Source organism: Eubalaena glacialis, chromosome 8, assembly GCF_028564815.1.
Source record: "Eubalaena glacialis isolate mEubGla1 chromosome 8, mEubGla1.1.hap2.+ XY, whole genome shotgun sequence".
NCBI classification, from domain to species: Eukaryota; Metazoa; Chordata; class Mammalia; order Artiodactyla; family Balaenidae; genus Eubalaena; species Eubalaena glacialis.
The window spans coordinates 52,879,170-52,906,647 of NC_083723.1; the positions used below are offsets into that span (position 1 = coordinate 52,879,170).

Sequence of the window (27,478 nt, forward strand, 5' to 3'; positions counted from 1 at the left end):
TGACAGGATCTAGTGAGAGATGGATGTGAGGGATGAGGGGAAGGAAGAATATGAAGAGGCCTGTTGGCGATCTGAACTAAAGAACAGGCCCCCGGAGGAGGAAGAGGCTTGTGGGATATAGTAAGGGTGATGCATGTGACTTCAGACCTTTGTGTCCTCACATCCTACTAAATAGATGACTCTTTCTTGAGGGTAGAGGTGGTACCACTACACCTATCGTAACAGCTTGTACGGAGCAGACACGTGACGGTCTGTGAAATGAACATCCTCAGTGTGTAACCAGAGATGTGGGCCTGGAATTCAGAGAAGAGGACAGAGATGTAGACACAGCTTTGGGAATAACCCGCATAACAGGGAAAGTTGAAACCATAGGAACAGATAAGATCACTGAGGAAAGAGGCAAAGAGAGAAAAGAGAGCCTGCAGAAAACTTGCATTTTCAGAGTTTCAACATGATAAGGACCCAGAAAAGAATTTTAAAACAACAGTCTCAAGTTCAGCTGACAGGCTGAACAGACTGGGACAAAGATATAGTGGTTATTGGTCAGCTTTCAAAGTGAAGTTCAAATGGCACTGGATGGGCCAGATTATAATAGTGAAGCGTAGTGGGATTGTAAATTGGTGCAGCCACTGTGGAAAACAGTATGGAGGATCCTCAAAAAATTAAAAATAGAACTACCATGTGATCTAGCAATTCCACTTCTGGGACTATATCCAGAGGAAGTGAAAACACTAACTTGAAAAGATATCTATACCCCCATTTCAGAGCAGCATTATTTACAATATCTAAGACATGGACACAGCCTAAGTGTCCATCAGTGGATGAATGGATATAGAAAAAACAAAACTCATAGAAAAAGACATCAGACTTATAGTTACCAGAGGCAGAGGGTTGGGGGAGGGGGAAATGGAGGAAGGTGGTCAAAAGACACAAACTTCCAGTTCGAAGATATCTAAGTACTAGGGATGTAACGTACAACATGATGACTATAGCTGACTCTGCTGTATGTTACATAGGAAAGTTGTTAAGAGAAAATCCTAAGAGTTCTCATCGCAAGGAGAATTTTTTTTTCCTTTTTCTTTTGTTTCTTTTCTTTTTAGTGTATCTATAAGAGAAGATGGGTGTTAGCTGAACTGATTATAGTAAACACTTCACAATATATGTAAATGAGACCATCATGCTGTACATGTTAAACTTATACAGTAATGTATGTCAATTATTTTTCAATAAAACTGGAAAAAAAAAACAGACAAAACTTTAAACAGTAAAAAAAAAATAATAAAAATACTGTATGGAATGACTCATTGGTGACTGCTGAACACTATTGTTCAAATTTTCCTGCAAAAACATATATAGTGATGCATTGAGGCTTGCAACTGCTTTTTCCCTTACTTTTTAAAGATTAGAAAAGATTGAGCGTTTGGAAGCATTTGTGATTGTATGTTGTTAACTAAAAATGAATGTACTCTAACAGTGTATCTTGCTGGCAGCTCATTTCCATGCCCTCTCACGGGGAATACACTCCTTGTTGAATGTGGATGGAGTCTTGTTGAGAGGCCTCCTAAAATAAACAAAATGACCTTTCTCCAGGAATGGTACCAAAAAATAGCTGGTTACTTGGATGGTGAGGAACTAGATTCTGCCTCTTGTGGCCTGAAAACACCTCTGTGTTTTCTTAACATTTTTATGTTCACAACCCACAGGACACACAAAAGAGCTTGACCTGGCACATACCTAATTCACATTTGTGAAAAATACTTTACTAGTTGCAATGCCTTTGACTTTTAATTTTTTTCCCTATTCTTTCTACTGTATTCTGTTCTATTTCATTAAAAAAGAAATGAAAAGAAATCCTGGTCAGGATCCGCATGAATGAATTTGCAGATGTGTAGTTTGACCAGCCTGTTCTGCTCCATCCTTGACCGAGGGTGACTTGAACTGCCACAGATACATACGTTGTATGTGGGAGGACCAGGACAGGTTCCTTCACCTCGTCTATAAGATGAGATTGATTTTACTTGCCCACCTATTCAGGTTGTGTGAACATCAGATGAGACCCTTCATGAAACAGCTTTCCCTCTGTAAAAAATACCACATAGGTGAAAGAGGACATTATTGCCAAAACTTAAATTCTTGGCAAGTTACTCAATGAATTATTTTTCTCAACTGTATTTGCTGATTTCTCACATTGGAACTTGAAGTGCTAAATTTCTGTCTGTAGTAATATTTTTGGTTGGTTTGTAAATTAAAAAAAAACAAAGTTTGGTTGATCCTTAAAGAACGCTCACAACTCTAGTCACATAGTGCATTACAGTCATTGTGTTTAATGACCTGCGGGTTTGGCTTCGACCTTTACACAATTGATCAGAAATTAAGTAAGCATCATTCTGAAAGAGTATCAGTCCCCTTTGTGTTTAAATAATAGTTTTGACAGAGTTATTAGGAGAGTTTTCTTAGCAACCATCCCAGTAAGTCGTGGGGAGAGAGAGCCTGTTGTCCCCAAGGCAGCAAGAAAGTGACATTCAGGCGAGCCCTGGCATCCTCCGAGGCTGTCACCAGTAACTCCTCTTGAATTGCTCTTGGCTAATTTACAAATAGATAAAATTAAACTAAGTACTTTTATGTGAATTAGTGCTAATTAATCCACATATATTCTTAGTTCTCTCGAGGGCTCTCATGTTTACCATTCAAAGCTTCCGTTTCAGAGCTTGTGCTGTAACTTTTGTTGTGGTAAGTTATTTTCAAAGGTCTTTTCTGGCTTTTGGACTCTGTGTGTTGAGAGATAAGGGGATGGATGGTTTGTGTTGGCAGAGTGCGGCTTCGAGCTTCCCTCGGTCCCAGCAGCAGTCATTCCTGCATCTGTGTTCCACTGGAGGGAACTGTCCCAGAATCAATATTTGCATAGGAAAGTTTCCCCCAACATATTCTTATTCTGATCAGATAAACGAACTCAGTTCATGAATCCAAGTAACTGCTTCCTCCTTGTTCTACCACGAGCCGCACTATGAGAAGGCACGAAGAGAGGCTGCCCCTTAACGTATTCCTACACATTAATCTCACATTAAAAGGTCAACAAGGCATTCCCTTTTAGGTGGCTAACTGTGTGGTCCATGAGACTTCATGGGGGTGATCATAAAATCCTCTGAAGGCCCCGATAAATAAGGTGTTTTCCCCAAGTGGTGTATGTGAAACCCTGGCTAAAATGCATTCTTGGAATCGTATTTTTTTCAGTATTTCCAATAAAATTATGTTACGTATCATAAGAGACCACACTCTTTTCTTCATTATCAAGGTGCTGAGGTTAAGAGTCTACTAGAACTTTTGAGTGTCTCTTCATTACCCACATTGCAATCAGTTGCTGAGTGACCTTTGCCACGTGCCTTTAACTTACTTGTGTTTCTAATTCTTGCTCTGTTTACCAACATGTAACTCTGGGCAGCACATTTTGAGGTCTTCAAATATGTGATAAGAAATGTAGCATTGTTGTTGAGGATAAGCTAGAAATACAGGCCTGAATTTTTATTTTATCCCAAGTATGCTTTTCTGTTAATCTCTTCTTCCTTTGGTTCTATTTATATGTACTAAGAATTATGCCTAAATCTCAAAAACTAGTGTGAACTCTCAATCATGAAATTGCTATTCACTGTCCTGCATATTGTATGCTGCAGTATAATAAGGTGAGAAAAAGAAGTGCATCGACACCAGAACATTGTTGTTTTAGAAACAAAAATATGAATGTAATAGGCAAAAATATTTCAAAATTTAATTTTCTTTATTTTCATCAAAACTGAAACTTTAAAGGGCAAAAGTTCAAATAAAGCATAAATTAAGTGCCAAGGTACGGTAGGTACTTCATGTGGGCCAAGTTGTCCCCTGTAGGTATATTACTGAATTGCCCTCCAAAAACATAATTCCCCATTACAGGATGAGGAAAGGCTTCTTATATTAGTTGTTAGTTTGCTTATTTCTACAGCCCATTGCATTTTTAAGTGGAATTTCAGATGTTATTTTGTATTTTATTTTCCCCTTTTCATTCCTGCCTCTAGTTTTTCAAAGAAAGCAGGAGTGTTTTTCTTTATTCTTAAAGTTCCTCCTAATTGGGCAACAGTAGCGTCAATGGAACATTTTGTTAAAAGTAGAAGAAAAGCTTCTGCCCGATTCCACTGTTCCTGCCTTGCCTTTAAATGCTCAGCTGGGCTTCCCTGGTGGCGCAGTGGTTGAGAATCTGCCTGCCAATGCAGGGGACACGGGTTCGAGCCTTGGTCTGGGAAGATCCCACATGCCACGGAGCAACTGGGCCCGTGAGCCACAACTACTGAGCCTGCGCGTCTGGAGCCTGTGCTCCGCAACAAGAGAGGCCGCAATAATGAGAGGCCCGCGCACCGCGATGAAGAGTGGCCCCCGCTCACCACAACTAGAGAAAGCCCTCGCACAGAAACGAAGACCCAACACAGTCAAAAATAAATAAATAAATAAATTAATTAATTAAAAAGAATAAAAAACAAAAAAAACCACAGTTCAAATCCTCCATGTTTCTTCAGCTCATTGCCGCTTCCCTGGTCCATGCCCTGGTTATCTCTAGGCCAGATGTTAAGCCACGGTCACCTAACTGGACTCCCTGCTTCCTTCTTGCTCCTCTTAAGTCTGGTCTCCACAAAGCAGGCAAAAAGTACCTTTGAAAGTAGACACATCATACAGTTCCCTATTTTAAAATTCCTTGGTGCCACCCCCCCACCACCATGTTCTTAGACTAACATCTGAATTGACCATGGTCCATGCTCTCTCCAGGCTTGTCTTGCATCACTCTTACCTGTCTCGGGCAGCTCCGTCTCAACCTTGGGTCTCAGCCCACATATCACTTCTTCAGAGAAGCGCCGTGCGTGGCCTGCTCTCCGCAATGACCTCCCCCAGTTGGTTTTCTGTCATTTCACCATTTATCATGATCTTTAATCCCATCTTATTTTTAAACATTATTATTGTAATAATTATGATTGTTACTAGTTGGAACGGTAGTTGTTAGCTATCTCCCCAGCTAGTATGTGTACTTCATGAGGTCAGGAGTTTACCTATCTTGTTCACAGGAATAACCCCAGGGCCAGGCACCTAGTAGGTACTAAGTACATATTTGTTAAAATGGAAGAGCAAGCTATACAAGGAGAAAAATAATGAAATCCTAGAGTTTGGATCAGAGCTGGGTATAATACATTCTGATGTTAAATGTCAGGGTGAAGTTGGAGATGAGGAGGAAGCTGGAGAATTCAAGGAAGACCTTCTGTGATGAACAGTGTTCAGACTTGGTGAGATAAGTGATACAGAGGCCAAAGCAGAGCACTTACTGTTATATTTTTTGAGACTGATTATTTAGCAGTTGTGCTCAAGCCCGATTTTATTAGGGAGAGGTTGGAATCAGGGGCTTTGTGGTAGGAGGTTATTGCACCGGTGCAGAAAGGGTGACAAGGACTTGGATAGGGAGATGCTGGGGAAGTATGAGAGAAGAGGTGGATTCAGGACTCCATAGTTAGGAATTTTGTGGTAACAGTGCTCTGTACAATCCACATATAAAATATTGTGCTTCCTCTAGCAATCCCACTCCTGGGTATATACCCAGAGAAAACTCTAACTCGAAAAGGTACATGCACCCCAATGTTCATAGCAGCACTGTTTGCAATAGTCAGGACATGGAAGCAACTTAAGTGTCCATCAACAGGTGAACGGATAAAGAAGATGTGGCACATATATGCAATGGAATACTACTCAGTAATAAAGAAGAATGAAATAATGTCATTTACAGCAACATGGGTGGACCTAGAGATTATCACACTAAGTGAAGTAAGTCAGATAGAGAAAGACAAATATCATATGATATCACTTATATGTGGAGTCTAAAAAAAATGATACAAATGAACTTATTTACAAAACAGAAACAGACTCACAGACATAGAAAACAAATTTATGGTTATCAAAGGGAAAAGGGGGGGGTGATGGATAAATTAGGAGTTTGGGATTAGCAGATACACACTACTATATATAAAATAGATAAATAGCAAGGTCCTACTGTATAGTACAAGGAGCTATATTCAGTGTCTTGTAATAACCTATAATGGAAAATAATCTGAAAAAGATTATTATATATATATGTATAACTGAATCACTTTGCTGTACACTTGAAACTAACACAACATTGTAAATCAACTATACTTCAGTTTGAAAAAATCATGCTTCCTTCATTATATAACAGTAAACTATTAGCCAAAAAAATCACATAAAAAAGAATATGATGTTCTCACATGAACTGGATAGAAGCCTTCACCTCTACCCCAGCTCCCCCATGGGTGAAGTACGAAACTGACATGATGATGTCTTGATGGGTTGAGGTGACGAGGAAAATTGAGATCAGATTGCTCCAATGCCACTGATTTAACAAATGAGATAATGTACGTGAAAAGTGCCCAGTGCTATTAGTTAAACTTTTCATCCAAATAATTAAAAAAGCAGTACTGATATTTACATTTTGGGACTCTACCTAACATTATTTTTTCCTGCCAAATTGCCATCTGAAAGGAAAATGACCTGAAACAATTCTCTTATGATGCTACATTTGTTTAATATTGTTCTTTTTCTTTTTTTTTATTTAAGCAATTGAACAAGATGAAGAAAACAGTGACAAACACGTAACTGTGACAGAGGCTGAAGGTGTGGCAGATCCTCAGGTGTGACAAGTTCTGTGACAGCCCCTCCTTACACCCTTCTTCTGTGGTGAGAGTGGTGAGATGGCACAGGTGTTTGCAGATGATACAGGTCTCACCTTTTGTGTTCTGTACAATAGTCATATTATGGGAATGAAACACTTATCTTTGATAAGAGATATTTCACAAGAAAAACCTAAATTGCTCTTCATGTTTATAGTTTGATTCATGGGGGAGGGGCAGATCCGGAGACATCCTTCACTTCCCAGAGACAGCAAGCAAAGTAAGTGAAGAACCAGGGGAGAACGCCCTAGGGTTAGACTGTCCCCTGGAGATGGCAGAGGAGAATCAGCCGGCTGACAGCATGACAGCCGGGGCGGGGCCAGACAGATCAGTGCGATGCCTCACCTGGCAAAGTTTGTGTGCCCGCCCCCAGCATTTACCTCATGGTATGGACATGCTTTTAGTAGCAGCTGACCTCCAAATACTATGGCAGCATAAAAACTTTGGGTACCCTACTGCTATCAACTGTTAACTTTATGTAAGTGCAGAGCATTTAGAGATTCTCTGTGGGGACAGCAGGGCGGGAAGCAGAACAGATGGCGTAAGGACATTCTTTTGCAAGCCCTCAACAATTCAACTCCACTCCTCAGAGTTCCACCCCCTTGACACCCAGCTATAGCCTTGTTTGACATGGCTGAATACCTAGCTACCATAAGCCAGTTTGTTAACCCTTTTGAGTTTTAGGTGACTCATCTCTAAACCTACCTGATAGGGGAGTTGTGAGGATTAAAAAGAGAAGTATGTTGAATAAATAAGCCATTGCATTTTATTATACATAAGAATGAGAAAGGAGTGGGTCCAGGGGAGTGTACTACTAAGAAATCGATCATGGTGTGTATAGAGCCATGGGTTGATTGATCTACCCAGGGAGAAGAATCGGAGCTACTCTACACTCAGGGGGAAAGGAGTGGAAAAACTCTGGAAACAGGCACGCCCGTTTGAGCCCTTACCCCATGCAGGGTGTTGCTCGGTTCTACTAGCTAGACCTACAGAGGAGATGGCCTCTCAGGATTGTGGTGATGGTATGCTGGTATCACGCGGGTCCAAACTCATCAAAATGGATACATTAAATGTGTGTGACTTTTTGTATATTAAGTATACCTCAGTAGGCCTGGAGAAAAAATGATTCTTAGTTTGGTTGACCCTGCACACTTCACCTTTAAAGTTGTAAGTCTGTGGATTCTGGTCAGAATAATCACATTAGCTTTCTCAGCCAGGGTTGCAGAGGTTGTCATGTTCTAGTAAGTTCATATAAGGACTTGTTTGGAATTGTTTTGCTGTGCTAATATTCAGAATGCTACAATCCACAGGCTCATACTGAAATTATACTTGAGGCTTCCAAGCAAACCTGGGCAAGGATAGCTTTCTCAAAGGTTTCTTAAGACATTAAGTTATTAGTAGGACAGTTTATTATTTAGTTTCTAAATTTAAACTGCTATTTTTAATTTATTTTGGACTTATTCTGTGGACAAAAGGCTGTTTTAATGCAGTTTTATTCCTCTATGTATCTCAAACGGATGCATAGACCTTGCTCTACGAGGTTTTGTGGTTTTTCTTCAGCAACGGTGACATCTCTGTGCATCTACAGAATGTACAGAGGAATGGAATTATGAAACCAATTGAAACCAGTGAATCGATAATTAGATCAGGAACAGATTCTCTTTAGGTTTGGAGAGTCATGAGTTAATTCACTGGGATGCATAATTATGTAGTCTTCAGAGTATATTTTAAACAAGTTAAGTGCACACTGATTTCTCATTCCTTCCCCATACATGATGAATTATGTCACTATGGGGAAAATGTCCCTTGGCTGTTGAAAACTTTGGGTGTGTAAAGGGTTAAGCCAGTCACTAACTCCAGAGAGACTGGGCCTTGCTGTACACAGGTTTACCACCTACCAGAAAACTCTAGTTCTCTCCTCGTATGTTGATTCCTTTCTTTCCTTTCTCTCTAAAAATATCTTTTCTGCCTAGAAAACTCCCTATTTCCATGCAGTGATGTGTAGGAAGAGTGAAGGGAGCATGTAGCCTGGGGTTTACATCCCAGCCCTTCTTCCTAATAGCTGGTGCCCAGATGCAAGTTCTTTATTGTCTCTAAACCAGTTCATTCCTGTAGGGTGACATCCGTGTCTTTGTCACCAAAGTGTCCCCACTGTGCTAGGCAGTGACTAGCATGCTTGGTTTTCATCTTTGTAAAGTAGAGATGTTTTAAAGTTGTCATGAGGTTGAAATGAAGCCACATAAAAATGGGTGCCACCCTGGCACATAAAAGAGTTTCCATGAATGTCAGGCAGCATCCATGAGGTTAAGAGTGTTGTCTCCTGGGCCAGGCTGCACTGTCACAGCAACCCTGGGCAAGTTACACTACTCTCTGGTGCCCCGTGCTCCTTTCTGTAAGAGTATTGAGAGTTAACACTTAGACAGTACTTCAAACGCACTCTTCTAAGCTCTTTGTTTTTATTAACGTACTTAAACCTCACAACAAACCCTATGAGGCAGATGATATACTTACCACCACTTCACCGATGAGCTGCTAAGTGGTGGGGATGGGAATCCAGCCAAGGTAGTCTGGCTCCGACACCCTTGCTTTTAACCCCTATGCTAAACTGCCTTTCTAACATCTGTAAAATGGAGACAATTATTTTGAAGATCAAATGAATATATGTGAAGCAGTTAGAACAGTGCCTGGCACACAGTAAGTATAGCCTGGAGTTATTATCATTGTCATGATCAGTATCACATTGCTTTTTGGTCTGAATATTTAAGGTATCTAACAAGACTGGGCTGCAGTGTTGCTCTGTCTGCCGTTATGGTATCTGCACTTACAGAAAACATTCTAGACCCTTCACTCGTTATAACCCTTTATTTAGGACTAAAGGATTAAAGAATCTTTTTCAAAATGTATAGAATTTTTGCAGGTTCTAGTGAGATATTCAATGAGTAATTTATAACATGCTGAACTTTGGAAATTCTTGCTTTTATTCAGGTGGCCATAGACCACTGGATTCAGTAATTATTTTGTCTCCTATTCCTCCATTGGAATCAATCATTTAAATATTAAGTGATAATAACTGTTAATTATACAAATTGATTGCCACATAGTTCATGATTGTTTTATCAGCAAAGTGTGATTTTTCAAAAAAAAAAGACTGAAGAAAGCTCTTATATAAGGTTGTGATAGCTATCATAGAAAACAGATGACCCTTTTAAATCCTTTGTGTTAGAGTTTATTAAATTTATTTATTCTCTCTTTTTTTAAACTACTTTATTATTTGCCAACTTTGCTGCTCTGCTTAGCAAAATGATCAGTAATGTATACAGATCTGAGCTGTAATTTCTGTCAGGTCAAAACAAGATAAAATACTGGTGACCTCCCTATTCTAGTCTGAAAATTCAAGGAATTAAATATATGTAATGAATGAACCCCTTACTTCATCGATTATGTGAATATGTAATGTATTTAGTCTCATCAGAAGAGATAATTATATAAGTATAATAGATTAAGAACATATTTAAGGGAAATAACAGTCATAAATTCCACGCAGCTACGGTTTCTGCCTCCTTCCCCGCCCCCGGCCCACTTTGGCAGGACACAGTATCACGCGGTGTTTGTAGAGGATGGGTCTGTGTGACCAGTGTGGTGTGTCAACACAAGTAATTCCACAAGGGAGGGGGACCGGAGCAGTGAACCCCCTGAACTTGCACTGCCTCACCTGTACAGTGAGGGACCGGGAATCACTGAACGCTTCCTAAGGCGCTATGATGCCCCAGCATGGTGTCTGAGGCCCGTCCTAGTGATGCCCTGGACATTAGTAAACCCGCCTTTACCATCACACTTTGTATCGCGTGTACTTTTCACTGTATGTTCTTTTCTTGATCCTTCCCGCAGTTATCAAAGGGTGTATTTTTCTATTCCAACCAGTAGGAAATTTGTCATAGTTTTCTTTCTCTGGAGAAATTTGAGAAAATGGATAATAAAATGAAATTTTTAAAATTATTCATTTATTATGAATTGTCTGCTGAATTTTCCTGGAAAGAATTCTACTTTCTGTGTTGGAAATAGGTAACTTATTACGCCATCTCCGTCCATCAGTGTTTTATTCTGTCACTTGGACTTTGTGTTTAAAGTAACAAAAAAAAAAATTTATGAATTTCTATTCAAGATTTAAGTTTTGAAGAAATGACTCTATTATGTAGTAATCAATACGCATTTACCCGAATACCCTGAATTTGTATTGAAAAGCATTCTGTTATTACAAAAGTGCTTTCATGAAAGGTGGATTCTTTCATCCTGGCTTTCCTTCCCTTGATAGCAATTTTTGCATGGTGTTTTAGAAAAGGTGATTTTTAAGGTTATGATAATGCAGAAAATGCTTCCATACATAGAACTGTGTGCTCTTTCACCTTATGTCATAAAGGCTGTTCATTTAGTCTGCAGTTTTTCCTAAGGAAATTCTGTCCAAGTTTCATTTCACCACTGAAAGAATGGGCCAAACATTTCGATGACTCCATTTATAAAGGAAACAGACTTTTCATTTACATTCATAACATTTGTCTTCTCAAATACTGAAAATGATATAAATAGCTTTAATTATGCGTTACAGAGATTTTTTTTTTTTCGAAGCAGACCTTGAAATAAGGCTCTTAAATAACTCTTCTGATGGTTACACCTTAATCTTTTATTTTTTTCTGGCCTAACAGTGTTAGGTAAACTGTTTATAATTAATTTCACGTAGATAAATTAAGTAGTCCATGAATGTGAAAGTCTAGATCAAGGGCTGTTAGTTATCTTGCTTCTCCTGCCATAACAAAGCTCTCAAAATATATTAATAAATTCATGGCTTTTTTGAATTAAATCACTAAATTACAGAACTGTGAAAGGAACCCCCAGAGAACATCTGGTTTAGTGTGGTATTTCCAAAGAGGACTGTCTTATAAAACTATCTAGGATGTACGGGCATCTCTCTGGGATTAAAGTTCTCTAGGGAATGAAGAAGCTTTCATAACCCTCCTTGAAAGCCTCTTTTGATAGTTATATGTAAGGAGTGCTATAGAATTGATTATCTTGTGAAAACGCATCTAGAAATTATGCAGAAACCAGAAAATCAAGATAGCAATATTCCTTTTTAAATTATAAGATGATTTAATTATAAATAAGAAATAATTGTCAATCTGAAACCCATTTTTTAAAGTAATAGCATTTTGTGTTTAAAATACATAATTTGTAAACCCAAGTTATCTGGTTCTATTAAAAATGTATTTCCTCAAGAAAGAAAAGTCTCTATTTAGGATCCTAAGCAGAAAACTCATGTTCACACAGAAACCAAAAAAATAATCGAGGTCTCTTAAATTTCCTGTACTCAGTTCTACCGTTTTTTTGCTGATGCTATTATCAGTTGTTTTTTAAAAATACATATGGCACCCACAGACAGAAGGAAAGACTCTCTCTCCAAATTGGAGTCTATGGAAGCTTAGCCCGGTTGCTTTGGAGCCTGTGCTGGTGAGAAAAGGTAACAGGCTCATTCTCACTCGCCAAATTAGTTAGCTCACGGTGCTTTCCTCCTGTGTGCCACCCCTGCCTGGCCCCATCCCACAAGTGCCCTCTATTACGCAGGGCTGCCACACCAGGGAGCAGAGAGAGATGGGGATCAATCCATCACACTACTGAATAAGCAGCCACGGAGCAGGTCCAGAGCTTGCAGTGTCGTTAACACCCTCTCTCCTCTAGCAGGACAATATATTAAACACCGTGAGGATGACAGGGATGGAGAGAGAAGAAATCCTAGTTGGTCAAGATAAATGAATTTTCTAGATAACAGAAACATATTCCTTTAAGCGTCAAAACATTTAAAGAATGTTAATAATTTTTGTGTAGAAATTTCCCTGAATAATTTCCTTGCCTTCATAGTTTAGAGGAGGATCCTTCACACTGCTTATCCTCTTTTGCTCTCTAGTATTGATTAAAAGAGCATCTTCAAGATTGACCCGTGTATTCAGCATTCTCTCAGATTATGGGCTCCATTAAAATCCTGACAAACCAATACACCCTAAGGAGGACGGCTAGGATGGTAAAAGGATCTAAAACCAAAATCAAGTGGGCCCTTATTAATGCTTGGCAATCTGATTCTACTTTCCTTGTCCGGTTGCCTCTTCTTTCAGGTCAGGAGTTGAGAAACCACAGCCTACTGCCTGTTTTTGTAAATAAAAGTGTTATTGGAACACAGCCATGCTCATTCATTTACATACCATCTCTTGCTGCTTTTGTGCTAAAACTGCACACTTGGGTAGTTGCACCAAAGACCACACGCCCCACTGAGCCTAGAATATTTACACTCTGGCCCTTTACAAAAAAAGTTTGCCAACCCTTGGAACTGAAAGGACCATTACATGCCTTCTTTTCTTATACTTCCAGGACCTTCTCACAGTCCTTACTCTCAGCTAATCACCTGACTTCTTATTTCTGAAATAGAGGCCTTCAGAAAAGAGTTTCCTCGTTCCCACCACCAGATATGCTAACCTACCGGCATGTTCCCCCCGTACTCCACCTCCCCTCCTATTACCGTGAGTGAAATACTCATATTCATGTTTCTGAGAGTAGGTGTTGATGCTCTTTCCTTCTCAAGGACATTTCTCCTAAAAATGCCCTCTCTCTTGCCCACATCATCAAATTTCCCTCTACACTGTATGATTTCTAATAAAGATAAATGTGCTGGAATATCCCTCACCCTAAACAAGCAAGCAAAGCCCCCTGCAACATCACTCTTTAACTAGTGCCCCATTTCTTTTTTTAAAAATTATTTATTTATTTAGGCTCTGCTGGGTCTTAGTTGCGGCACGCGGGATCTTTTTTTGTTTTAGTTGCGGCACGCGGTCTTCTTAGTTGCAGCATGCGAACTCTTAGTTGCGGCATAGATGTGGGAGTTCCCAGACTAGGGATGGAACCCGGGCCCCCTGCATTGGGAGCGAGGAGTCTTACCCGCTGGACCACCAGGGAAGTCCTAGTGCCCCATTTCTTGAAATAAAACTCCTCAAAAGAGTTGTCTTTCATTCTGTGTTAAAACCATGTGAATAGGCTTTTTTCCCCCCTACCACTTTTTTTCTCAAAAAAAAAAAAAAAGTTACTTTCAAAGTCACCAGTTACTTTTGTTAAATTCAGTGTCAGTTGTTTTGAACTCCTTATTTGATGTTTCAGCTGTGCTGGATACAGTTTTTCACTCCCTCCTCCTTGAAACACCGCCATCCCTACTCACTGGGTTCTCCTCCTAGAGCCCCTCCTCCTTATTCTCCTTTTCAGATTACTCCTCATCTTCCCAATATCTAAATATTAGACTCAGCTCATGGATTTCTTCTCTTCTCTGTTTACGTCACTCCACTGGTAACTTCAGTCCTTCCTCTGGTTTAAATACCATCTACATTATGATGACTCCCAAAGTCCTATCTCCAGCTTAGACTTCTCTGGACCTCCAGACGGCCAACCTGGCAGCTCCACTTGGATGTCTAATAGGCATATCCCTTACTAGATCTCCTCCCCAAGTCTCCCAGTCTCAGGAAATGACAACCCTACCCTTCCAGTGACTCAGGCCAAATATCTTAGAGGCCAATTCTGTTAGCCCTTCCTTTGAAACAGATCCAGATTCTAATCACTTCTCCCCATCTCCACTGCTACCACAAGTTCCAAGCCATTTCTTGTCTGAAGACTGATCTCCTAATTGGTCTTCTAGCTTCAGCTGCTTCCCCCCACTTAACAGTGTGTTCTCAACCCAGAAGACAGAACGATCCTGTTAAAATGTCAGATTATTCCAGTCCTGTGTTCAAAACATTCCTAAGTATTTCCATCTTGTTCAGAAAAAGAGTGTAAACCTCTTACACATCCTGTAAAGAAGCTGCATGTTCTGGTCGGCTTCACCTCTCTGAGCAGTCCCACCGGGCTCTCCCTTACCAGCTCTGCTCCAGCCCTGCTGTACTCTTTGCTCTCCCTTGAACATGCCAGACACACCCAAGCCTCAGGGCCCTTGCACTTCTGTTCCTCTGCCTGTAAAGTTCTTCACTTCCTTTATATCTCCACTCAAATGTCAACCAAAGAATCCTTCCCTGACATTTCTACTTTTTTAAAAAAATTAATTAATTAATTAATTATTTTTGGCTGTGTTGGGTCTTCGTCTCTGTGCGAGGGCTTTCTCTAGTTGTGGCGAGCGGGGGCCACTCTTCATCGCGGTGCGCGGGCCTCTCACTATCGCGGCCTCTCTTGTTGCGGAGCACAGGCTCCAGACGCGCAGGCTCAGTAGTTGTGGCTCACGGGCCCAGTTGCTCCGCGGCATGTGGGATCTTCCCAGACCAGGGCTCGAACCCGTGTCCCCTGCATTGGCAGGCGGATTCTCAACCACTGCGCCACCAGGGAAGCCCGACATTTCGATCTTAATAACATTTCTCTGTCCCTTACCCTGCTTTGTTTTCCTTCATGTCATATATTCCATCTGCTGTTTCATATCTGTATGTTATATAATCCACATCCCCTGGTGAATATAAGCTCCATGACATGTGGAACTTTGTTTTTATTGTTATTATTGACCACTGTATCCCTAGAACCTATAATAAATCTTGGCACATGGTTGTTGTTCAAATAAAATCAGTTGAGTGAGTGACTGAGTGAATGAACGAGTAAATAAAATAGGAGCTAGGGGAACGTACATGGGAAATGCAAAAAGGAGGATATCATAAATAGTGGTATTTAAATATTTGGAAGTTTGTCATATTGGATAAAAAATAGACATACTTTCAATTGCTTTAAAGACAATACTAGTACTCATGGGTTGAAGTTCAGTGGTTTCAGAGTTTTGTCTAGCATGATAAGGGACTTTCCAATAATTCTGGCTCTCCAGCACTGCACAGGCTGTCTTAAGATAAACTGAGATCCTTGTCCTTGGAAACCTTGGAGACAAACTGGAAGACTACTTGTGAAGGATGCTATAAACATAAATGTCTGACTTTGGTGGAGGAATTCCACTTGCTGTTCCATGGGAATCTGATTTGGGCCACGTCAATGATTTTTTTTGTTTGTTTGTTTCCTTCCTATTTGTTGGAGAAACTGCTAGTTAAGGTGATGTCCTTGCCCTTAGGAATAAATACTTAGTCATTGCTTTGAATGGATGGTTCCATTTTTCTGATGCCCACTCAACAAAATGTGTGTTTTTAAGTACAAACTGTTAAGACCCTGAAGCTGTGATCACTTGCTGCCCCCTTCTCCATATTTGGTCATGTTGCTGGGTCCGTTCGAATCCTATAGATTGTATAGGGTAAAACAAAGACTTGATAGTTTTGGCTGTTCCTGCCAAGAGTAACTTCTGATTTCCTTTTAGATCGTGTCCTGATATGTCAGTGTGAACCATTTCTGAAAGAATTTGAGCAGAAACAGTTCATAATGTGTGTGATATAACCATTTTTTCTTTCTGATCAAAGTCCTAGATTCTCCTTCTTCATATTATTATTATTTGGTACTTGGGTATAATAAAAAGTATGATGCTTTGTGGACCATTTCTAAACCCTGATGAAATTTGAAGCTTTCTTTTTGCAGTTTATTTTTAATAAACTTTTCCACCATATTTTATGCAACATTGGAGGTATTTTACTAATAATGCCCCATAGTAACTTTCCAGTTATGAAAAAAGAAGAATTATCTTGTGATCGTCTTGTGAACTGTGTATTTGTACATGGAATGAGCTGGTGGAGCTAAGGAATTAGGAGGTTATGTACTGTTATTTTTAGTACTCTATCACTTCACCCTTATTGCCAGAGTAGTTCCTGGCTAACTTTCCCATGAGTTTTTAACCTCTTGCTGGGCTTATGTAACAGGAAACAGGCTGTCAGGAACAAATAGTGGCAGATCAGGAGCACCCTTTAGTAACACATGATTTAGTTTGCTCTGCCTTTCACTCTCTTAAAGTAGACTGATAAATGATCTCACTTTAAGTCTTTTGGTGCGGCATTCCTAGGTTAAGATAATACAATTTCAATTTTGGAAAGGCAAAATATTTTACCAAGACCATGATTTAATCCAGGCGACAGAGAAGATGAGTTTGTTATAAGGTGAACTTTGCAGTGGTGTCATGTCCTGGGACTGTGGATTTAAGTATATCTTTGCTTTTTCTCCAACTCTTAAGGCCGGGGTGATATGCAAACTTCAGGAGAGAGATGATATCGGGCGAATTGAACTGGTCCAGAAGCTGGCAAGAGAAAACTGTCAATTTTTGCAGACGGACAAAAAAGAACAGGAGAAGTCTGAACATGTAAGCCCTTTTCCTCTTGGGGATGCAGGTTTGAAGGGGTGGAAAATGTTTCTGCCTGCTTGTATGTTTGAAGGAAAGAATATTTTATTTTAAGTTCTTTAGGTTTGGGGTTTTTTCCCTCCAAAAGCATGCTTTTTAGTAAAAAATGACAACTACTATAATTTTCTAAGCCAGTGGTTTTATAAGAGATCTCTTCACAGAAGTAAATCATGTAGAAATATAAGAATGCATGGGAGCAAATATGAATGCATGCCTATTTGATGGCTTTCAGGTTTGACTTGGGGAGTTTCACCCCAGCAGATAGTTTGTGGAATATGAGTTTTGAAAGAACATTGCGATGTACTTTTATATTTAGCACAGGGGGTGAATCTAGTTATCAAACAAATGCATCCTAAGTCACAAGAGACAGATAAGAATGGACGAACAGATTCTAGATGCTCACACTAAGTGAGCGAGTCAGAAGGGAGTTTTCCCAGTATCTTGTGAGCGTTCGTGTTCCAACAAGAGTTATATTGTTTGGATGTAGTTAAACTGGAGGAAAGGGACGCTCTGCTCAGTTCTCCTGAAAGCAGTTATTCAGATTGAACCTTAGAACTGAGAACGCTGCCGTCATGCTAGGGAGACAATGGGACCACTTTCTTCTGCTTTACATTGTTGTCTGTTGACTTCTTGTTGTTTGTAAGGCTTCACTCTCAGTGCTAAGCTCTCCAGGATTGCTCATGAAGGGGAAAATTCCTCAGTGTTTATGAATATGTCTTTTCTCTGACTTTAATTTTTCCTTGGAGTTTTATTTTCAACCCTTTCCAAGGGGGAAAAATATTGTTTCATGCTTTTTCTGCTGCAAGGCCATCAGTAGAAATGCCAGGGATTTACTGAGCTGGAGAGGAGGTGAGAAGTCCAAGGATGGCTCGCTGTTTAGTTTGATAATGTAACCCGTCTCTAACCATTCGGCAAGTCGTTAGCATCGGTGTCTCAAGGGGGAGAATAATTAGCAGTTTCAAAGCCTTGTGATCGCAGTTATCCTAGAGGTGACCATTGGCTTTAAGTGCGAGTGGAGGTCTCAGGAACCTTCACCTCGGTAGGTACTACTGAAAAGTTAAGGGACTTGTTTGAATTGTTAAAAAACACCCTGAAGGTTGACTGCATGTATATCTAAGACTGACTCCTAACTTCTTCTGCGTCCTTAGAATATTTGAATATCCTGGTTCATGTCCTAAATTTCTCAAAACAATATTCCTTTCGATTCATTTTAATTAGAAGAACAGTAGTTTTCATATGCTACATTTTATTGATTTCAAGGTGCACTTTCCCCGCACATCTTAGCATGTCTGAAATCAGGATGAGTCTTAAAGTTGATGATAGGAAAACATGTCCTAGTTTAACTGGGAACATTTTTCTTTCTTAGTGGTCCTTAAAATGGATGACATATTTTACAATGGATTGCATACTCAATTCAGTGGATCGGTGACAACCTGAGGGGAGGGTGAGATCTTTTAAAATCAAACCAATAGGAGATAGAGTACCACTTCACCAAGATTAGAAATCATCAGCCTTAGGCCACAGACAGCTTTATGCTTATTAAAAAGGTACCTGTGTTGCCTTTGCCTTATGAGTTGAATCCAGAATATTATAGTTACAGCTAATGAGAGTATAATACACTCCAAATACATAGTAACAGAAATCTGAAGTTGCTGCTCTTTATTATAAGGACTTTTACCATGAGACGGAAATTTAGTGGTGGAAGGTTTGCTTACGGTTTGCTTACGTAACTCTGCTGGCGGTTGTGTACTCACTATTCCCTTTAAACCTTCATTTTAAGATTGTAAAAGAGAACACTAAGGTTTTTTACTTCTTGCATGAATGTCATAATATTGATGCAATAACAGCTCTGAAGTGTGTACATTTCTGAGAGGAAAGATGATGTATAAATAAATATTGGAATGATGGCCTTTTCTGTGTAGACTTTTCCTACTGAAGCTGAAAGTCAGGAAAGGTGACTATTAAGGATCTTTCTTCCTTAGTGATAAATACAAACTTAGCCATTTTGTGGTCTCCCTCCTGCAGGGTGACACCGTCTGAACTGATCAACCCTCAAGGCTGAGACTTCCATAGTACTCTACCAAACAGAATATTTGATACTAGGTGCTTCTACTTTTTACAATAATTTATAAGGAATAAAAATCATCTGATAGCTTTTTTCACTCTTTTATGTCTTAAGCACTTGGTGTAAAGATACCTTTGCTTGCCCACTGAATTCACAGTGTCCATGAAATGATTGCAGCATTTTCACTTTTCCTGCCCTCATTTTCTCTTCAATAGCAGTCATCTGTTCTTGTTCATGAAAACTCAGTTATAACACACAGAACATACAGAGGAAATTGCAGTTTACTTTATGTAAACCCAGTCTGCAGTTTCCTATTCTTGTAACAATAACGACCAAACCCTAGAGTTACATACAGATTTCCTTTCTTTTGTGATTCTCAAATGCGTCAACTACCTCATCTACCATTCCTGGGCCAAAATTATTTAAGTGCACAGTGGTAAAATTTGTGTTAGAATCCCAGTTGCCCATTGAGTCATTCTTTTCACTAAATGACTTTGTTTCTCCAGTCCTAGAATGTCACACCCCCTTTTGTACATGTATGCCAAAATGAGACAACTACTTTGAGGTACTACTGCATAGAGATAGACATGAATTTGATGGAATAAAGCTTTTGTTGCTGGTACATCTTGTTACAAATTGAAGGGGCTTCGAGATTTCTGAGTGGGCATATCTAATATCTTTTTAAACTGGTAAATGCCATGATTAGGTTATAAATGGATGTAATTAGAGAAACACTTGACTCTGTGCTTTTGCCAAGGGGTTTCTGAAACTTAAAAAAAGTTAAATGTATAATTATCACAAGTTTCTCAGCAAGCACTTAGTTTTCCTATTTTATATTAACAAGCTGTAGGCAAAATTAGCCAGCACTCGTTCCTAAGTGTTGAAAATTATGTGAGAACTTTAAGAAGGGGACAGAAATGGCTATTTCTTATAAACATTATGAGAGTGAGATTAACATTTGGTCATTAATTCTCTAAAGAAATTGCCTCTTATGTGGACATCATATTTTCTAGGCTTAATTCTATGATTATATCCATAGAGGAAGGGGCACGTGTTACCAAATGGGGACTTTTGAGTTTGAGCTTCAAGAATGACTAATGGTCATAGAAGGGCAGGACAAGGGAGAACACTTAAGGCAGAGGGACCAGCAGGAAGGCACATGAGTTGAGCCCTGGGCAATTCTTAGGAAATGAGGTGGGGTGAGGTGGGCTGTAAGTTGTGAAAGACCTGGCAATCCACTTTAAGGAGTTTAGACTTGCCTTTCTGGTAAAGGAAAGCCATCAAAGAAGGGAAGTGGCATAATCAGATGTGGTCTTTTTAAGATCTCTCTGGCATTGGTTTAGAGGAAAAATTGAATGGGGAACAGGGACGTGTTGGAGAGAACCCTTAGAGAGCTATTGTTGTGAGTCAGGTGAGAGATGTAAGCCTGAAGCAGGGTGGCAGCTCTGGGAAATGAGAAGGCCAGAGATGTTGAGTCATTTAGATGGTAAAATTGGCAGAATTTGATAATTCTGCCAATTATCAATGGGGAATAATGGGGGAATGTGTGTGCTAATTTATACTAAGCAGTTTTTGAATTTGTTATTACGGTTTCCTGGTACAGACATGAGAAAGTTCTGTTTATCACCAGAATGGTTGGTCACCTTTGCCAAAAACTACATAGACATTTACCTTGTTTTGTTGTCCTGCAGTGTGTTTCAAGTGTCTGAGATTTATGCTACAGAACACTGTTTATCTCATTAACAAATTGTTTGATGGAGTTTCTGGCTAACAGTATGGAGACTACTTCTTCTGAGACCAGATACTTGGACAATACCTTAAGCACAGAGAGTCTCTGGTAACCTCAAAATGAACTAAATTATTTGGCCAAAGCTTTGGCATTGGCTGCAATGATGTGTGTGCCTCCTTCAGAACTAACTGTGATTTTAGAGATGCTCTCCTGACCCATAGTCTGAGTTGGTGTTTCTATACTGTTATTCTAGAATACTCTTGGTCATTTATTCATTCAGTACACCTTTCTTGAAGCTGATGTTGTTGGGGATCCAGAATAACTATGGTGGTTCCTACCTGAAGGAGTATAGTCAGGTTGTGGAGAAAAGATACTGACACAAATAACAGCAATACATGGAGGCAGTGGTGATAATCCCCAGAGAGATACATGGGTGTCAGAGGAAGAACTTACACCTGGGGAAACAGGATTCTTTCTCATGGCAGAGGTTGAGTTTGATGTGGACCTTAAAGTAGGTTTTAGGTTGGATTTAAACAATCCAAACTGAAGAAGAGCATTCCTGGAGGAAAGAATAGCATTAGAAAATGCACAGAAATATCTTAAAATACAAGGTATTTTTTGGAAATCAAAACGATTCTGTCACCAGGGTACCAAGAATGGGGGTAAGGGAGATGGTGACAAGGATTCAGGAGATGGAAGAGTTAGTGAGAAATGAGATTGGGACCAGACTGTGGAGGATTTTGAGGGCTGAGACGTTTCACTTCATTCTAGAAATAATGAAGAGGCATTGACTTGTTTTGTTAGTTTTCATAAGAAAGTAGGATGAGGGGGCCCTTCTGTGAGGTAGACGATATTATTTCAGTGTGATGAGTCAGAAAGCTGAGGCTGGTGAGTGATCAAGCAGAGATGGGCTAAGTGTGAACTCAAGTCTGACTACCCTTGGGTGGCATCTTCTCTCAGCTGTCATCACCGGAGGGAGGTCTGGTAGGAGGGCAGGAAGCTGAGATGACAAGAATCATGATAGTCCTGAGAAAGAGGGATCACTAGGAAGACAGCCCGGAAGGAAAGACAGACGGCTACATATTGAAGGGATGGTGGTGGTGAAGTGTGGGAAGGAAAAATGAAAAGGGAATGCTAAGCTACTAGCTTATTCTGAGTCCTGACTTTTTAAAGTGTATAAACTGTTCACGTTTAGAATCTGTGAAATAGCTGGATTAAAGTATACATCTAGATGTGGGTGCTGTTTAATGGCATACCACTGCACTGTTTACCAGAAAACCGAAACTCAGTTTTTGCTGAAATGTCATTTATGCTTTGTAGTGTATTAACCTGTAGAGTAGAAATACTAACAAGCAGCTCCTGAACTTGACTTCCTAATTTCCAAACTGCAGAAATGAAGGTCTATAAAACGTATGTGAGAGCCGTGCTAAGTGATGTTTTCCCTAGGGACCCTGTCTGTATCCCTCCCTCTCCCCACCCTGCTTTCTTCAATTCCTTTGTTATGTCTGGGGACCCACCCTACTTCCTTCCCCTTTTCCAATTCACTCATGAAATATGGGTGGGAAGGGGATTTTACACATTCTGAAAATGAATCTTGGCATAGTCTGCTGCCAGGGTAGGGTCCCTATCTCTCAACTTCAACCGGAATTTCCTTTCCCCTGTTTCCTGCAGCCTCATCCTGGACTCCTGCTTGCGTCAAAGGGTTTGCTGGTTGTGGATTACTAGGGCAGAAGTGGGTTGGAGTATTCTGGCTACTGCCAGTCTTATTGCACACACTAGAAGTTGGTCTCTGCATTTCATTTGGTCTATTGCTTAAAAAAAAAAAGCAGCTTAAAATAAAGTGAAAGCCCTCTTTATACTCTACATGAAATACTAAAAGGAAATGGTTTTATCATTCTGTATTCACACTTGCATTATACATCTAAGCGAGTAAAATTAAGACCAATCATGGCATTATTGGAAGTTCACCGGTAATTTAGTTTAACCAAGAAACTAAAGACAAATAGAATGTTATAACCTTATTACTTAGTATTGAAAGCCAGAATTCAAATGTATTAGGCAAGTCATAATATATTAAGTTGCCCACTGCTGAGAAATTCTGTGTAGAAACCATGTATTTTTCTTAATGACAAAATCCTGACTTTGTGTTGGTTTGGTACTAACATACATACCTTTTTAGAGGAAATTGGCTTCCTTGAGTGAGTTGTTTTAGTTCATTTTTAATCTGGATTAATTTGGTCACAGAGTAACCACGAAAGTGATAGAAGATAGGTCTTGCCTCCAAGAAGTTTACAGTCTAGCTGAAGAAACAAATTCACACTTGGAGAACAAGTGAACCATTCAAGACAGTATTTAACGAAGTGTTTAAACAATTTCCCAGGCCTTCAGGGAGAGGGAAATACCTCTGGTAGACCTATTCACAGTTGCAGCAATCCAAAAAGAAGTTCTTCTCAGTTTTCAAAAGCAAGGTTTACAAGTCTGGTTCACTTTAAATTCTGCTTTTGTTTCGTTTTTTTCCTTCCAGAAAAATGGCAGCCAGTGGACGTCAGTGCTGCGCTCCTGCTGTCTGGGGGGCCATCTGCCCATTAGCTGGATTTTTAGGTTCTCACAGAAAGCCCACTGCAAGTCTCAACATTTTTAAAATATTAGTTTCAGTTTTTAACGTTCTTAACACTTTAAGCAGAGAGGAACTTGTCATTATGATACTCATTTATTTTTTCTGAAAATATTCAAGTTTCTTTTTTAAAGGCCCAGTTAAGAAAATGGACACTGTCTCAGTTAGTTTGATTTATCAAAGCCATAGTCTCAATGGATCTTGGATTCCCTGTGGTACAAATGCTGCTCCCCAGGTTTATTAATTTCTTCTACTTGTAAAAATAAAATAGCCATATCATCTTTAGTATGTCTAAGAAATCATTAAGGTGAAATATTGGAAAATAGGTTATTTTTCTTTGACTTTTGTTCCTCTCGGTGGTGAACCTCACTCCAGACCCCTGGCAACCTTATATTCTTTTTTTCTCTACCCCTATCAAGGCCTGGTCTGCATTAATATAGCAATATTAATACCTTGTAGGTTGTTATCTGATCAGGTAACACTAGAAATCTTTGGTGGTTTGGTTTCATTTGAATTTATAATGGGTGCTTTAAGACAAAAGGGTAGAGAAAAGATGCACAGACAGATGGACAGTCCTTCACAGAGAGATAGACAGTACTTTATGACAACTGTGTACCACTGAGGCTCAGAGAAGTAAAACGTGGAGACATCAAGGAGTATGGAGACATAGGTACCAACATACGCTGTGCCTTGATTCCCCAAAGACTGCCCTGATACATCACTGCTTTTGGGGAGATAACATTGCAAGAAATTCAGAGGCTGAGTTCACAGTTACCTGCATGCTAAGTTCCAGGGTGCTATGGAAGCTTGTCACAGGGAGCTCAGCTGGTCTAGGGAGACAAGCATGTGTCCCTGAGGAAGAGAAAGAATCTGAAGAGTCAGAAGAGCTACTAGGAGAAGTGAGGAAGAATGGGCGTTCCAGGCAGAGGAGAGAGCATGGGTGAGGACCGGAAGGGCCTGATGCAGAGAGAGGATGGTGCAGCCCTGCAGGCAGAACTACTGGAGCCAAGAACTGCTGGAGCCAAGGGGTCAGAGGGCGGGGAGGGCCAGAGGATGCAAGGCATTACCTAAAGGCCTAGCCAAAAACTGCGTGCGATACAGAGTTTTGTGAAGAATGTAAACAAGAGAGAGAAAGATGATTAGATGTGAATTTTTGAGATTCCTCTGCTGCCGTGTGGGGATGGGTTTGCTAGCAAAGAATGGGTCACGCTCACTCCTTTCAAAGCTTTCTGACTCTCCTTTCCTCATAGTCCTCTCTTGGTTTTACTACATAAAACAGGAACCAGCATAAACATTAAAGCTTTGCTGTGAAGACAGAATGTCCAATGATAGCTCTACTCTTACTTATTTAAATATACTACATCATCATTTTTCTTTAAAAAGTTGACTTTGATTCAGTCCTGCTTTTATAGAAATGAATTTTGAACTTGCATGTAATGTGAATACTCTGTTAATTAACACCCCGCAGGCATGTATGTTCACATTAAATGTACTTACTCTGCTGCACGATATTTGCTGCAGATTGATTCAGCCAGAGTTTGGTGATTTCTGAGAGATTCAGATACTTCAGTTGATAAAGATGAGGAAAAGAAATTTATAAAAGATTTCCATGTGGGATGCAAAGAACCTTTTTTTTTCCTTTTGCATTGGGAAGTGGGTGGAAAGGAAAAATTCCATCTGGCATACAGCAGCACTAAATGTTGTTTTAAGATAGCAAAAATAGAAGATTGCTGAAAATATCATAACAGAACATAACAGACTGTGGGCAAATGTACAGTACATATTTTTCTAATAAATCATGTTAAATACCCATATTTTACTTAAAACATGACCATGTTCTTATTTGTCGTTACATAAGAATTTGTCTTTAATTTTTAAAAAATCACCCACTCCATTACTGAAGCAAAAAAAGACTCGTTGTTTGGGTCTGTAGAAGTTAATGCTGTCACACTTAGGTTTACCTGGGATAGGGTTTTGTGGCTTTTTTTCTTTCTTTCTTTTCCAATCTTTCCCTCCTGTATTTAAAAAAAAAAAAAGGAGAAATAAGATATGACATGTCTGTTCATTTATTGTACATTCGTACGTAACTAAGTGAACAAGGCTCAACAGTTTTAACGAAGCCTTGTAAGTGTCCTCTTTGTTCAGGTTCCAGGAATGGCTGGGCATGATTGAGGTGAGCTGAGTCAGAATAAAGGATCAAGGGCTCCTCAAGATCCAAGAAATAAAGAGAGGGAGTGAACAACAGTGATAATAAGACAATTAAGATGAGCAGGAAGTGGCTCGGGGGTAGGGATTTCTAAGGAAGGTCTCTTGAAAACTTAATGAGTCACAGAAGCATATCTTAGTGACCTCCCAGGTGGGGGTGGGGTGGAAGGTGTCCAGGTAAAATTTGACCCTGTGAGATCAAAATCACACGGATGACTCGTTAAACCTTGCTTGATCTTGCCTTGGGTAGGATTTATAGAGGCAAAACAAGCTTTATATTGATACTCTTGTGCATAAAGAATTCTAATGATCCCCAAATGGTACGATGCATAATAAAATCCCAAACTGAATTTTATGGTTGATGGATGCTATCACTTTCTCCCTGCTCAGTGAACTTACTGTTACTACAAGTCGGGGGATTGTGATGATGTGTTGTTTTTTGCAATCAATCTGAGTATCCTGGAGTTTTCCTCTGAGAATCATAGGCATTGGAAAGAACTTTTCTGTTGTGATGCGTCTTCATTGGGTAAGAAAAAGTTTCACCCAGAAACTGGCACCTGCTAGATAGTATTATAAAGAGTATCCTCTGAAATGAGCAATAAGTACTTTGCACTCCATTAATTCTGTCGGAAGTTCATTAATCACAAGAAGATGTTGAAGTATTTCCATTGATAATATTCTTCTAGTAAAATGTATACCTTTTAGCCTCTGTTACCAGAAGCAAAAGATCATGAATTAAAATAGTCATTATCGGAGATCCTTCAGGTTTGTTAGGGAAAGGTGTAATTCAGTCTTTGTGCTTTTAACTCTTAGTGTTTCTGAAGTCATATTTTGTGGGACTCTAATGGAGACTAGCCTGACTGAAATGACCCTTGCTCCAGTAAAGCATTTCTGCTGAACTACTTCTCTCCTACTAATTAACACTTATCCCGTCAGAAAATTAACACAGCAAGTCGTGAAAGCAGGCACAGTTTTGTCAACAAAAATAAATGGGAGCATTCAGTGCTTCTCATTAAACACTCATAGGGAAGCACAGATCTAAAAATGATCTCCGTGTTAACACAATACTCAGATATAACTCTAAAATCATGGGAACCGAGAGGGTAATTGAAGCCATGGAGATAGTACTGTCTCCTCTCGTAATTTGTATGACTGGAATTTTAAAAGATGTACATGAATAGAACTACAGGATATAGAATGGCAGGGACAGAGCACGCATGGCCCAAGTTGGTGCTGATTTCTACCTACAGGTTTGAGGTTAAGGGATACACCGAGGTGGAGAAAGGAAGCTTTTGAGCTTAGATGAGACAGAATTCTAACTAACCCTTAAAATCCAAGAGAAGAAACTTTGGAATAAAGTAGAGAGCCAATTTTATTCTGATTGTCTTTTAAGGAATATACCTGAATGCCAGATGCTTGCGGGCAGACACCTTTCCTGACTCGTTGAACTGTTAAATGCCATTTCCATTGTAATTTGTCAATCTAATCTGACCTGTATCCCAATTTTAAGTAGACCCCACTTCTGTCCCAAGTCAGTAAATCTCACATTCCTGTCCTTCAGTATTACTCATAATCTTGGCATATGGAGGAGATGTTCAGAGACCTGAGAAAAGTTCGCCACACCCTGGAAAAATCCTTCTTAATAAAGATCTGACTGGCCCTAGGTGTAGTCAACATCTGCAGCTGCTTATTCCCCTGGCCCCAGCCTCTGTGGTTTGCCATTTTTGCATCTTAGCTCTGACTTCTATTTTCATGTACCACACCTGGCTATGCCAGAATCTCTGGGGAAGAGTGT

General features: G+C 39.7%; 1 protein-coding gene across 1 annotated transcript in view; it reads left to right on the forward strand.

Moving 5' to 3' along the window:
* The window catches only part of RAPGEF5 (Rap guanine nucleotide exchange factor 5), a 218,158-nt gene that overhangs the window by 103,492 nt on the left and 87,188 nt on the right, over positions 1–27,478 (forward strand). Inside the window, exons 8-9 of the mRNA XM_061198504.1 lie at positions 6,637–6,710; positions 16,906–17,031. Coding sequence (XP_061054487.1) covers positions 6,637–6,710; positions 16,906–17,031 — 200 coding nt within the window. The remainder of the gene's footprint in view (positions 1–6,636; positions 6,711–16,905; positions 17,032–27,478) is intronic.